Raw genomic sequence first — 15,208 nt, forward strand, 5'->3', positions numbered from 1 at the left:
CTCTATGTTCAGTACCTGACATAATACATTCACATATTCTAATGAGACATTGTATTGACAGGGTGTCCTATGCAACCCTGGCCTGCAGGTTTTTGTTCAAGTGTGAAATACCTGATTAAACTAATCAGTCTTGATAGAAGTGGTTTAACTTCTGGAAGAAGAACATGATAAGTTTAATCAAAGGTGTGCTGAACTGGTACCAAAAGCCAGCTCTCCAGGACCAGAGTTGCCTATTACTCCTGCTGAAGAATCAATCACCTGAAAGCACACACACACACAACGTTTAACGCTTCCCTGGTTCCCTCTTTGATCTCTGAGTGTGTGTCCGTGTGTCCTGTCCAGGTGTGGTGTGTGCAGTCGGAAGAGAACCAGTACCTGAACTGGACAGTGGGCGGTGGGACCTACAGTCTGGAAATAAGCCCTCTGTACCCAGGGAAACAGTACTGGGTCCGGGTGGCAACGGTCAACGGAGCTGGCGTCGGGGTGCAGAGTGACCCCCAGAGAGTGGTCATAGGTCAGTGACAACATGCAACGGTTATCTATGGTCAACCGAACGCAAAAGGTTATGAAACCAAGCCAAGAGGTTGAAGTTATTGTTCGTAGAGTCCGAGACAGGATTGTGTCGAGGCACAGATCTGGGGAAGGGTACCAAAAAATGCCTGCAGCATTGAAGGTCCCAAGAACACAGTGGCCATCATTCTTAAATGGAAAAAGTTTGGAACCAACAAGACTCTTCCGAGAGCTGGCCTCCAGGCTAAACTGAGCAATCGGGGGAGGAGGGCCTTGGACAGGGAAGTGACCAAGAACCCAATGGTCACTCTGACAGAGTTCCTCTGTGGAGGTGGTAGTCCTTCTGGAAGGTTCTCCAATCTCTGCAGCACTCCACTAATCAGGCCTTTATGGTAGGATGGCCAGACGGAAGCCACTCCTCAGTAAAAGGCACATGACAGACAGTTTGAAAAGGCACCTAAAGGACTCTCATACCATGAGAAACAAGATTATCTGGTCTGATGAAACCAAGATTGAACTCTTTGCCCAGAATGCCAAGCGTCACGTCTGAAGGAATCCTGGCAACATCCCTACGGTGAAGCATGGTGGTGAAAGAATCATGCTGTGGGGATGTTTTTCAGCAGCAAGGACTGGGGGACTAGTCAGGATCGAGTGAAAGATGAACGGAGCAAAGTACAGAGATCCTTGATGAAAACCTGCTCCAGAGCTCTCAGGACGTCAGACTGGAGCAAAAGTTTACCTTCCAACAGAACAATGACCTTAAACACACAGCCAAGACAACTCTGGAGTGGCTTCGGAACAAGTCTCTGAATATCTTTGAGTGGCCCCGCCAGAGCCCGTACTTGCAACCAATTTAACATCTCTGGAGAGATGTGTGCAGCGACGCTCCTCATCCAACCTGACAGAGTTTGAAGGGATCTGAAGAGAAGAATGGGAGACACTCCCCAAATACAGTTGTGCCAAGCTTGTAGAGTCATACCCAAGAAGACTCAAGGCTGTAATTGTTGTAAAGGTGATTCAACAAACTACTGAGTAAAGGGTCTGAATACTTATGTAAATGTGATATTTCAGTGTTTTATTTGTTGTTTGTTAGGGGAACATTTGGACACAGTACCTGGCAAAAGTTTGGACACACCTATTCATTCAAGGGTTTTTCTTTATTTTTATTATTTTCTACATTGTAGAATAATGGTGAAGACATCAAAACTATGAAATAACACATATGGAATCATGTAGTAACCAAAAAACAATTATACAAATCAAAATCTATTTTATATTTTATATTCTTCAAATTAGCGACCCTTTGCCTTGATGACAGCTTTGCACACTCTTGGCATTCTCTCAACCAGCTTTATGAGGTGGAATGCATTTCAATTAACAGGTATGCCTTGTTAAAAGTTAATGTGTGGAATTTCTTTCCTTCTTATTGCTTTTGAGCCAATATTGCTTTTGAGCCAGTTGTGTTGTGACATGGTAAGGGTGGTATACAGAAGATATCCCTATTTGGTAAAAGACCAAGTACATATTATAGCATGAACAGCTCAAATAAGCAAAGAGAGATGACAGTCGATCATTAATTTAAGACATGAAGGTCAGTCAATCCAGAAAAGAACTTTGAACGCTTCTTCATGTATGAAACACATTCCAGGTGAAGCTGGTTAAGAGAATGCCAAGAGCGTGCAAAGCTGTCATCAAGGCAAAGGGTCGCTACTTTGAAGAGTCTAAAATATTATATAAACCCCCACACAACAGAGCCTGAAATCTCTCTCTCTCTCTCTCTCTCTCTCTCTCTCTCTCTCTCTCTCTCTCTCTCTCTCTCTCTCATGTGTTCATTTTTGTCTTGTTTTTGACTTTTCCGTCTCTCCCTATTCCAGACTCCCAGAGGTCCGGGGCCCCCCAGTCGGACAGCCCCAGTAGGGACCTCACTCAGGTCCTGGCCATGCTGAGGGGCCCAGTGTTCATTGGGAGTGTTGGCGCCCTCCTGTGGTGCATCCTGGTGATAACAGCCGTCTGCCTGTACCGCCGCCACACCCGGACTGGCGACCACCTGGGACGAGGCCACATCAAGGCTAAAGGTCTGTCTGGGCAGGAATTGGGGGATAGCTTATATGTTGTATCTTTAGTATTAGCTTGGCATAGGATTTTTGGAGCATGATACGCTAGTCCACTGTGCCATTATGGGTACATAATTAGCTTTAGCAGCTAATCAGGTTTTTTATTTAGCTAAAACAAGAGGTTCTGGTTATTTGATGTGTAACTGAAGGTTTCACCCCTCACAGGTTTGTATTGTAGTGGGCATGCATTCCATAGGTTGATCTGGACTCATCATTCAAGGTCAAATGCTCATATGATAAATTATATCAAGGATGGAATTAACATTGTCGTCTCCAGCGTTCCTGTATAAGGTGTGTTCCCTCATTGGGAAATCAACGAGACTATAAAGTTACTATGACTCTGGATTTTGCAGGTTTGTACAGGTTGGCCAGTGAGGACCTCATCATAAAACACAGGTAGGTGGAAGACGAACAGTGTGGCTCATTGACAATTTCACTACCTTTTGTTTCGTTAAACCCAAAGTGGACAAAACATTAGGAACACTTTTTCCCTGACAGACTGACCAGGTGAAAGCTATATCCCTTATTGATGTCACTTGTTAAATCCACTTCAACCAGATGAATGGGAGGAGACAGGTCAAATAAGGATTTTTAAGCCTTGAAACAATTGAGACGGATTGTGTATGTGGGCCATTTAGAGGGAGAATGGGAAAGACTGAATATTTAAGTGCCTTTGAACGGGGTATGGTAGTAGGTGCCAGGCGCACCGTTTTGTGTCAAGAACTGCAACACTGCTGGGTTGTTACAGCCAACAGTTTCCTGTGTATCAAGAATGTTCCACCACCCAGAGGACATCCAGACAACTTGACAACTGTGGGAAGCATTGGAGTCAACATGGGCATCCCTGTGGAATACTTTTGACAGCTTGTAGAGCCCATGCCTCAACAAATTCAATTACATTTATTCATAAAGGCCTTCTTACATGAGCTGATGTCACAAAGTGCTGTACAGAAACCCAGCCTAAAACCCCAAAGAGCGAGCAATGCAGGTGTAGAAGCACGGTGGCTAGGAAAAACTCCCTAGAAAGGCCGGAGCCTAGGAAGAAACCTAGAGAGGAACCAACCAGGCTATGAGGGGCGGCCAGTCCTCTTCTGGCTGTGGCGGGTGGAGATTATAACAGAACATGGCCAAGATGTTCAAATGTTCATAACAGGGTCAGATGATAATAATAATCACAGTGGTTGTAGAGGGTGCAACAGGTCAGCACCCCAGGAGTAAATGTCAGTTGGCTTTTCATAGCCGATCAATTGAGGCTGTTCTGAGCAAAAGGAGGAAGGTATTCCTAATGTTTTGTACACTTCGTGTATGCTCATGTAGAATATGATCTGATCCACTATATGTGCCTCCTAATTTTGACATTTTAACCACACCCATTACATGGGATTGATTGATTGGCTGACCGATTGATTGATCTGTGTCTCTGCAGAATGGCAGCCCCAGACTCTCCGTGGATCTCGGGTGTGTGGAGACCGACCCTGAGTGATGAGAAGTACCAGGGACTGTGGGCTCAGAACCAGGAGAACCCCGGCTTCAGAAGGACTAGTGAGTTCTGCTTTTAATGCTGGTCTAGAATCAGTTCTACCATGTTTTTGTCATGTTGTGTTGCTACCATGCTGTGTTGTCATGTGTTGCTTCCGTGCTGTGTTGTTGTCTTAGGTCTCTCTTTATGTAGTGTTGTGGTGTCTCTCTCGTCGTGATGTGTGTTTTGTCCTATATTTATATTTTATTTTTAATCCCAGCACCCGTCCCCTTGGAGGCCTTTTGGTAGGCTGTCATTGTGAATAAGACTTAACTGACTTGCCTAGTTAAGTAAAGGTAAAAACAAATAAACAAAAAAAAGTTCCTCCTACCGCATTTCTTACTGTGACCAGTATGCGCTGGATAACAAAGACTGGTTCTGGACCAGTTGATTATGCAACTAACTCTGCTATTCACCATGGAAGCTCAGAACCTCTGTTACGTAAGCAATAGACTTGATCCATTCTGCCTCGGAATTTCTCCAATCTTAGATCGATAGATATAATTTATTTGACAACTTAAAAATACAATTCCAGCCACACAAGTGGACGCACAACATGTAACATCATCATGGAGGACAAATAGTGGTCCTCTTCTTATTCCCAGCATTGCCCATCACAGCCAAGAAGGACCCCAGCTCTCTGGACGTGGCTGTCCCCATTGTGCCCGACAGCTGCGGTGTCTACGGGACGTTCTACGTGGACCTGATGGGTAATGGCCTCAAGACCTTCAACAGCCCTGCCCGATGCCCCAAGCGGCCCCACTGCCACACCACCACCTCCTCGCAGCACGGCGCAGTGACGGTGTGCATCTCCCAGCCTGCCACAGTTGTCAAGACCACGCTTGTCCAGGGTGGCCAGGCATTGCCATGGAAACAGGCCTTGCCCTCGCAGCCTAAGATGGGCGTGCTCAAGGAGTCGTGGGAAAATAATTACAAGCAAGGTGATTGTCAATATGGTGTCTTCCTTGCATGGTTTTGATGTCCTTGCTATTGGTGAATGTCGATCTGTAGTTACTTTTAAGTCACAGACTTTGTCTCCTTTCCCAGATCTCCATGCGGTGAACAGCGCCCCCCTGTTGTCGTCGAGGAGCCAGGCGTTGGCTATGAGGGGAATGCCTTACAAACAGAGGCTCAGCCACCTCCCACCAGGTACTGTACTGTGTTCTTATACCACTCTTACCCTAAAGGAGTTTAATGCTCAGGAACAATTAACCAGTGTATTCACTGCCCCGCAGGGTGTTTTCCTTTTTGTTCTACCCAGCACACCTAATTGATCTTATCAAGCTCTTCGTAATTAGTTCTCTTCAATCAGGTGTGTTAGTGTTGGGCTAGAACAAATATGTGCACCCCTAGGGGTTCCTCCAGGAATGGATGGTACAGTCAGAACCACTGTCCTTGGCGGTATTGTTTTTGTTGTGTTAACCTTGGTGCCTGTGTGTATTTTTCCTCCAGGTGGGAGCTCAGAGTGCTTCAAGCCCCTGGAGTCACCCCGCCTCCTGCACTACTCTGCCTCAGCGCAGCTGGTGGACATGCTGCCACTCCCACTGCCCATGGGCGACACCACTGACACACACAGCCTCACCTCAGAGGAAGGGTGAGGAACATCCTGTTGACTACTTCCTGACACCAATTTATCCCATAACTTCTCCCATTCCCCACTCTCTAATGAGCCACGGCGCCATGCTTTTCTCCATTTGGTTGGCCATCATAGTAAAACCCTATGGTTTCCTGTCTACTGCTGGAGAAAATGATTGTACTTCCTCCCTGCTCTTAGCCCCGACGACAGGGCCTCGACACGGTTCAGAGAACGGCAACCAACACCCAGCAATCAAATGCCAATTTACTTGCCCATGAATGACACGTAACCACAGTTTAAACAGGAAACGTCTCAATTCTCGTTACAGTATGACTATTCTCTTGCAAGGAATAGCACTTTTGTTAGAAACAAAATTGGAATATCTTGTAACTATAGTACATTTAGGCAACTAAGCGTGACGAACGTACAGACTGAGACAGATCCACAGTCCCCTCCCCGATTTCATTGTGGGGGACATTAGCTGCTGTAATATCAAGCTAATATTTTTGGCTTAAAGACCCACTCTGTGATTTAGCCATTTTGTTCATTATTTAATGATATACCTATTGATTCTTGAAGAATGTCACTTATCAATGTCTCATGAATTTATTTTTAATTATTGGAAATGACCATGGGACTTTTATTCATCACACCTCGGTCCAGCAGGTCCACTATGCTGACTGTAGATGCCGGGTCTCTTCAGTCTGTGTGTGCTGCGTCTGGTCACCACGGCCCCCCCACCAATACTAACACCACCACCACTGGCTGCCCCTCCTATAGCTGCCTGTCCACTGCCTCCTACTGCATGTCATTGGATGAGGAGCAGGATGCAACGATGACCTCACAGGAAGTCACCCAGTACCTGGAGCTCAGCCCCAGGTCTGAGAAGCACAGGTATGGTTGCCATAGAAACCTAGGGGTGGCGACTGAGGGAGGTCGAGAGGTTTACTGTCAGAGTCATTGATTGAGGCTTTCACGCTATCTATTCCACTACGTCAATTGATAAGGGCTTTTAAACTTAGACAACCAAAAATATTGTCAGTAATATTTAATCTGGCTTTTCTCCAAAGCCAGTAGCTAGTCTCTTTATCAGTAAAATGTTTGATATTACAAGAATAATTCTGTTGTTGCTACAGTATTGCTTTACAGGTGTTGTGAGTTTTTACTTTATTCACCTCTTTCTTACCTCACTTCCTGTTTCCAGTACCACGTTGGAGAATCCTCCCGCTTCCTCCCTATCTCGCACCTTTTCCCCTACTCCCACCCTGGGCTATATCTATGGGCCCCTCCCCTCCGACCAACTGGAGGATGGGATGACTGACGAACAGGAGCCAATGGGCCCCCGGCGGGCCCGGTTTCAGAGCACGCCCTCGTCGCTCTGCAGCGAATGGGAGGGTTCGCTGTGGAACGGCTGGGGCTCGGTGTCAGAGGGAAACATGGCGTACAGCACCCGCAACAGCTTCATCAGCTCGTCGGATGGCTCATTCATGAACGACTCCAACTTTGCCCGCGTGATCGCCACTGTGGCCGCCGAGTCCATGAGTGAAGCCTCCTTCTCAGGCAAGGCTGCTGGATAAACATTATTAAAATGTTAATGCATGTTTTAATATGGTTTCCCAAATGTAGCCAATCATCATACTTTAGACAGGTTATTGATGTATGTTATTCCTTCAGATGTCTTTCCACCAACTGGCACTAGATGGTGCACTATTACAAGACAATCTTAAAATGGTGCCTTGGAGTCAGATTTACATCAGACATTTAATCTGATTCCACTAGCCTCTATAGTTTGGTCATCATATACTTGTGTATGAAGATTTCTGGATGGATGTGTCAGGCTACGTCAGGGTTAGGTATTATTAATGAATTTAACGTTGTCCCTTGTATTTAACAAATAACAAACATTTTACAACTAATAAATGGAATTACAGTGTATTCCAGTAACTGGTGGAGAAATGGAGTTGACCCATAATCAGGTGTCACCAGTTTTCATTTGTGTAGCTTATCGGCATGCTCTGTATCCATTTAGGATGTAGCCTTACCTAGATTTAAGCAGTGGTCTTATATTCGAGGATGCATAGATGGGCTACATGTGGGAATTGTCCGTGCTTGTGTGGCCCCTGAAGCTGACCTATGGGACAGTTAAATGTGATTGAGTTGAGAGTGTATCTCATAGACACACACAATGTAAAGAGAAAGTGTGTGTGTGTGTGTGTGTGTGTGTGTGTGTGTGTGTGTGTGTGTGTGTGTGTGTGTGTGTGTGTGTGTGTGTGTGTGTGTGTGTGTGTGTGTGTGTGTGTGTGTGTGTGTGTGTGTGGTGTGTGTGCGTGCATGCGTGTGTTGGGCAGGGGGTTAGCTCAGGATTCGGGGGATGGCAATAGGTGATTACTTAAGACCTCTCAGCAAATTAAAGGGGCTAGCGAGCCAGCATTCTCAGACTGTTACTTAATCAATAACTCTGTCCTTTTTCCAAATGTGCAGATGTCCGATTCAACTTTACTCGATTTGCCCAATTGTTCTTAAATTTTTTTTTTTTTAAATCAACAAAATCGGTCTCATGAAAATGTCTGTTGCGTTCGAAAGGTTTGGGCTACGAACTATTATGACACCACTATGGAAAGACTCAGAAACACCATGGTGTTCTCCGTTTTGCTCTGTGACCCCCACAAGTGTCCCGGGACTCATCTGACGGTTACCTGGTACCAGATTAAATCATTTATGGAAATATGGAAGTACTTTTGTGCCAAAATATGTCAAAACAATATATATTTTCTGAGATGTATTATATCTCCTAAATATAGGACACGCACTTCAAACCTTATTCCTTATGATTTATTTGGTCTGTTTATTTGGTCAGATTTTTTTAATTTTCAGTATTTGGTCTGTTGACCAATCAGATCAGAGCTGAAAAAGACCAATTAGTGGAAAAAGTATTGCAATTGGTCTGCCTGTGTAAGTGCAGACATATTTATTTATTCTTCCCCTCTAAATCAGGGACTCATTTAGACCTGGGACACCAGGGCTGTGTTTACACAGGCAGCCCAATTCTGATATTTTTTCCATTTATTGTTCTTTTGACCAATCACATCAGACCTTTTTCAGAGCTGATCTGATTGGTCAAATGACCAATCTGAATTGGACTGTCCCAGGTGTATGCAATTGATTGTCAGGTAGAACAGAAAACTAGTAGGCTCCAGACCTCATAGGGTAATATTTGGATACCCCTACCCTATATAGTGCACTACTTTTGACCAGGGCACATACAGCTCCGGTTAAAAGTAGTGCACTATGTAGGTCAGGTTCCCCAACTGGCGGCCTGCGGGTGGTTTTATTTGCCCCCCCAAGTTTTCTGAGAAAAAAATATATAAAATGTATTTTATTTTTTATTTTTTGGGACAAAAGACTGTAAAAACACCAGGAAATCAGCTACAAAATTATTTAAATGTTGTAATTCTGTTCCCAAGAATTCCCATGCATAATAGAGAGAAACAATGATCAACACCAAATGTAAGCAAGGTTTGAAATTGTTTTAGTCAAATATTATATCTGTTTGGGCTTCTTGTGCTCAATTTGCAGTCTACTAAGTATTTGTAAATATATTCCGGGCCCCCCGACCATCCGCATAAGAAAAATTCGGGCCACGGCTGAATCTGTTGTTGGGAATAGGGTGTCATTCACGTCAATGTCATTTTCCACTTTAAAAGTCATTTTCCTCTTTAATTACTGGCCAAGGGGACAATTCCAATGAAGAAGTTGGCAGGGTGATCGTACATCTGTTTTTTTTTTTACTGTTGATATGGTACAAAGAGACTTTCTGGCACTGTAAAAATGTGTCTCTTCTGTTACATCTCTTTTATCATGGCGTCAGTTGTCGTATCATATCTCTTTGTGTCACGGTGTCAGTTGTCATATCTCTCTTTGTATCACGGTGTCAATTGTCATATCTCTTTTTGTATCATGGTGTCATATCTCATGTATTTTGTAATATATAGTATCTCTATCGTGATGTCCGATAGTGTGACATGGTGTCATGTATCAGTGTGTGTGTTAACTCTAGTTGTGTTCTACTGTCTCCTCTCCAGACTTCTCTCCCCCGGCGTCGCCCCTCAGTGCCCTGTTCCCTCCAGCTCGTGGGGAAGAAGAGGAGTGTTTCGGGGAGCTGGACCCCATGCCTGTTTGGGACTGGAGCACAGCTTGGGTGGAGGAGATGGAGGCGCAGTACCGTGCACAGTACCCCTCTCAGGCAGCAGCCCCGCTTGCAACACCTGGGGGCGTTGCCGTGACGATCTTCACTATGACAACCGCCGAGCCACCGGAGGGAGTAGGGGTGAAGGACGAGGGGGGGTGAGGACGACCCCACACCGATGATCTGTTTGATGATGATTTTTGGTCAAATCCATTTCAATGCCAAGACATTAATTATATTTACTCTTGATTTGTTAAGTATGAAAAACATGAGAAAAAACGATTACATTTCGACATATTTCGACATATATTCATTATTTTTTAAGTGGTCTTTGTTTCTCTGTGAGTGCTTTACAAGTCATCAGTAGAAGTGTAACTGGGGTTGATATGACCATTCAACATCTCCCGTCCAGACCACTATTGGTTACCTGAACTAGGGTCCCACACTACCTCAGGGCAGTCTCGCCTATGAAAATAGAATTCCTAGAATGGACATCTTCTAAGGTGTGTCCACTGTTTTGTGTTCTCATATGACCTGGGTTGGGCTTTCCAAGAGATGAACCGCAGTGACAAAACAAGTTTCAGTCAAAATTCTGTCATGTCATAGGTTGTTCCAAAACAAATATTTAGAGAGTGTTGTGCTTTTAGTGGCACTATTACTGTACTACAGCACTATTTTTGTCTTCCAGAATCTTCCAAGCGCTATGATCCTACTAGCCTGGTTAAAACTGACTGATTGCACACTGGTGAGCGCAGCATTCAGTCTGGTTTCATATTAATTACAGCAAATTGAAAACTTCCGGAGCGAATTTGTACAGACCATTTACTTGCAATAGAATGTAAATATCTACGACTGATTTAATTTAAAGAACCACAAACGCTGACTTTCCAACCCATTCTCTGCTTCTTTTCTTTTAATGATACTTAGTTCACACAAGACCCTTTTATTCCGTTTTTAAAAAAATATATTATTAAATGTGCTTTTGTCTCTATACAATTTTTTTAATGAGCGCTAACCATTTGTTGGTTGACTAGAAATTGGAAAGATGTAGTTATGTTTTGTTTCAAAGTTTGTTCCATTTCTCTTCCTTTCAACATGAAACTTAACATCGAGGGCTGAATCATCAACTTCAGATGTGTGTGCAGGACTAAACGTTTTCGCAGATCTCCCCTTGTCATCAATACATGACTATGTGTCTGACGTTAGGATTTGGCCCTATGTACCTGCTGAAATGTGCACGTTGAGCAATAAGTAGAACATGTTTTTCACACACTGTAAAGGGCTTCCTTTTATAAAAATAAATGATGGATGAGGAATAATTATTCCTTTTATATACATTTTCATGCATTACTTATCATTTGAAGCTTAACTAACTAATAAAACATATAAAGTCTCAGTCTGGTAAGTTCTTAGTTATGAATGCTTATTCTAGGAGGTCTTTGTAAAGTAGCAGTGGACATTAGCCTAGGTACAGTACCTTTCCTGAGAGTTTCATCCTTGCCAAACTTTCCCGTTGTTTGGCAAGACTACCAACATTTTTCTAAAGCAAAAACAGACCGGCAACCAAGCTAAATCATTGATACTTTGAGACTACTAATCTCATCCTGTGGCTCGGGATGATCTCCTGCACACACAAAAAAATAAACCAACTGGTATCTGACTCCAACTACATCGCGTTCAATCCAAATGTGACACTAAACCTTTTTAATGAAATGTGTAATCCAGTGGCACTTTCAACAATTCATGTACTTGTAGAGGATGAACAACAGCAGGACAACCTGTTAGTCTTCTATAATCATAGAAAATCAAACAAAAGGAAATCAATCTCTTGATGCGTCAAGCATTTTGTCCACTCTGGGGTCTCGAATCACTGTATTGCCTCTCCTCATATTTGGTCAACTGTGTGTGTGTGTGTGTGTGTGTGTGTGTGTGTGTGTGTGTGTGTGTGTGTGTGTGTGCGTGCATGCATGTGTGGGCGTGCGGATATGTATCTGTAAATGTTAGTTTGGTCAATAGCTTCCTTGGCCAGAGGTTACTCCATTAGTTTGTATTGAGTTGTTACATAGTGTTATTCCCCATTCGCCACTACCATGAACAGACAGAAATGACATTACACAACAGTGTCCTCATTTTGCCTCGTTTGTGTAGGCTACACATCCAGAAGATTTAGCCCTTGTCTCACAGTGTTCACTACCCCACGGCCATATGCTCAACATGAAAAGCCTACACCAGCTCCCACACACACCATCCCCCTACCCACACACAAATAGTACTAGAGGGATCTGTATCACTGCGTTAGACCCGTGCCAAGATGGCAGCTTTTTATAGCCTGTTGGTAATCCACTGACCCACATTGGCCTGGAGAGAGAGCACAGAAACAGAAGCTATGCCCCAATATCTGCCAAATAGACCTGGGTTCAAATACTATTTTAAATCTTTAAAATACTTTATTTGCTTTAGCCTGCCTGGAGTGACAAATGTGAGGTTTACACTTGGGTGTATTCTGTTGCTTCCCTTCTGGCTCAATCAAACACCGCATGTTTACTTCCCTTGCGGCTCAATCAAACACCGCCTGAAATTATTTCAAATAGTATTTGAACCCAGGTCTGCTTTGACACTTGTTTTATTCATCCCCCCCCGCTTTAATCCCGTTTTTATTTTATTTTAATGTTTCTTTTTTTTACGTCATAGCTGCCATTTCACCAGGGGGATTATGCATTTTGGTCGCTGCTATCTCTAGGGAGTAGAACTTGCTTTTAATTAGAGAGAAGTAATTCAATGCTTCCTCCTGTATTTGGACTGGGTTGGCCATTTAGATATGCCTGGATTTTTTTACAATAATATTGAGGCTCTGCTTTTGCAGAATTTATGGCAAGCCATTTTCTTACATTCCACCTCTCTGGAAAAGGCAATGCTGCTTAGCTGAATAGGTTTCAACTGAAAAGCTTTTATGTGGAATTCCTTGATTTCAAAGTATGCCCAGAACCATCTTGGCAGAGGTCAAAATTGCAACTGAAAATTGCACACTGAACAGTGACAATTATTTTATTAACTAGAAATCAATGTGGCACACATGGGCAATCCATATCCACTCTGCCATATATGTCCATACGATGTAAGTTACCAGCTTACCCCCTTCATCACACACACTTCCACATTCACACGCAGACACACACACGCTGTGAGGGTTTGAGCGGATCACTCAAAGTGTGTCGCATTATTGGGTTACAAATGGTCTAACTTGCACCGACATGTCCACCAGTGGAGGCTGCTGTGGGGAGGACGGCTCATAACTGGCTGGAACGGAGCATGCAAACCAGCATTGAATCCATGTGTTTGATGTATTTGATACCATTCCACCTATTCCGCTCCAGCCATTACCACAAGCCTGTCCTCCCCAATTAAGGTGCCACCCTGCGGTGTCCAATGCATGAACTTCACAAAAATCATGTGATCAAAGGTCATGAAGTTTTGACTGCAGTCAATTGCAAGTTTCTGCAGTTGCTCTTTACCGCCATTCATATCGACAGGGGTGTAGGGGAGTGGGTCGAGAGCTTCAAGTTCCTCCACGTCCACATCGCTAAGGACTCATCATGGTCCAAACACACCAACACAGTTGTGAAGAGGGTACGACGACGAATCGTCCTATTGAGAAGATTTTGTGGGAGATCAGGCATGGGCCCTCAGATCCTCAAACGTTCTACAGCTACACCGTGTGGAGCATCTTGACATCACCGCCTGGTATGGCAACTGCTTGGCATCTGACCATAAGCCGCTACAGAAGCTAGTGCGTATGGCCCAGTACGTTACTGGGTCTGAGCTCCGTGCCATCCAGGACATCTGTATCAGGCGGTGTCAGAAGAAGTCTCCAGCCACCCAAGTCCATAGACTGTTCTCTGCTACTGCACGGCGAGCAGTGACGGAGAGCACAAGACATAAGACTGCGGAACGGTTCATCAAATGGCTGCCCTGACTATTTGCATTGACCCCCTTATTTGCACTGACTCTTTTGCACCGGCTCTATGCACACTCACTGAAATCTATCCACACACTATACTGACACGCCAACATACACAGCACAGGAGGCTGTTTAGGAGAGGACGGCTCATAATAATGGCTGGAATGGAGTTAATGGAATGGTATTAAACGCAGGGAGACCACGTTTGATGAGTTAGATACCATTTATACTGTTCCAGCCATCACTATGAGCATATCCTCCCCAATTAAGGTGCCACCAACCTCCTGTGACACACACACCCACTACGTACGCTCACACATAGAAAATGTACACACACATGCATATTGATTCTACGCACTCACATACTCCGATATAGACACTCTTTCAAATACGCTGCTGCTACTCAGTTTATTATCTATCCTGATTGCCTAGTCACTTTTACATATCTCAACTACCTCGTAGCCCTGTACATTGACTCGGTAGCGGTACTCCTTGTATGTAGTCTCGTTATTGTTATTTTGTTACTATTTCCTTTTTTATTTTTGGCCAATTTTTCTTACTTTTTAACTCTGCATTGTTGGGAAAGTGCTTGTAAGTAATCATTTCACAGTAAAGTCTACACTTTACGAAAGTTTTTGCTTGACCCAACGCGAATGTGACCAAAGACATTACTGAAAGAGGAACCAACTTTGCCATGTACACTGTGGATATATATAAATCAATGTGATATTCGAGTCTCTCTCACTGATGAAATGTACAATGTACAGGTAATTGCCAAAATAAAGGAAACATCTACATAGGGCTTTGGGCCACCATGAGCCAGAACTGCTTCAATGCACTTTGGCATAGATTTGACAAGTGTCTGGAACTCTTGGAGGGATGCAACACCATTTTTCCTCAAGAAATTCTATAATTTGGTGGTTTGTTGATGGTGGTGGAAAACACTTTCTCGTGCTCCAGAATCTCCCATAAGGGTTCATTTAGGTTGAGATCTAGTGACTGATGCCCCGTGGATGGGGGAATTGTCATCCTATGGGGGATAGCCATGATAGCCAAAATAATGGCATGCACAGCATTTTTATATTACATTTACATTACATTTAAGTCATTTAGCAGACGCTCTTATCCAGAGCGACTTACAAATTGGTGCATTCACCTTATGACATCCAGTGGAACAGCCACTTTACAATAGTGCATCTAAATCTTTTAAGGGGGGGGAGAAGGATTACTTTATCCTATCCTAGGTATTCCTTAAAGAGGTGGGGTTTCAGGTGTCTCCGGAAGGTGGTGATTGACTCCGCTGTCCTGGCGTCGTGAGGGAGTGTGTTCCACCATTGGGGAGCCA

The 15,208-nt window shown here is 43.9% G+C and overlaps 1 protein-coding gene across 4 annotated transcripts in view; it reads left to right on the forward strand.

Annotated features, from left to right (window-relative positions):
* Positions 1-11,301, forward strand: part of LOC118391036 (roundabout homolog 1-like) — a 32,835-nt gene extending 21,534 nt beyond the window's left edge. For 2 of the 4 annotated variants that reach the window (XM_035781975.2, XM_052457759.1), the window contains exons 10-19: positions 343-514; positions 2,385-2,585; positions 2,978-3,020; positions 4,051-4,166; positions 4,749-5,084; positions 5,191-5,292; positions 5,596-5,737; positions 6,383-6,613; positions 6,924-7,279; positions 9,802-11,301. In XM_035781975.2, the coding sequence (XP_035637868.2) occupies positions 343-514; positions 2,385-2,585; positions 2,978-3,020; positions 4,051-4,166; positions 4,749-5,084; positions 5,191-5,292; positions 5,596-5,737; positions 6,383-6,613; positions 6,924-7,279; positions 9,802-10,067 (1,965 nt within the window). In that variant the 3' untranslated portion in view covers positions 10,068-11,301. The remainder of the gene's footprint in view (positions 1-342; positions 515-2,384; positions 2,586-2,977; positions 3,021-4,050; positions 4,167-4,748; positions 5,085-5,190; positions 5,293-5,595; positions 5,738-6,382; positions 6,614-6,923; positions 7,280-9,801) is intronic. The other 2 variants (XM_052457757.1, XM_052457758.1) reach the window with 2 other exon arrangements.
* The last annotated feature ends 3,907 nt before the right edge of the window (positions 11,302-15,208 follow it).

Source organism: Oncorhynchus keta, chromosome 12 (assembly GCF_023373465.1).
Source record: "Oncorhynchus keta strain PuntledgeMale-10-30-2019 chromosome 12, Oket_V2, whole genome shotgun sequence".
In the NCBI taxonomy this organism is placed as follows: domain Eukaryota; kingdom Metazoa; phylum Chordata; class Actinopteri; order Salmoniformes; family Salmonidae; genus Oncorhynchus; species Oncorhynchus keta.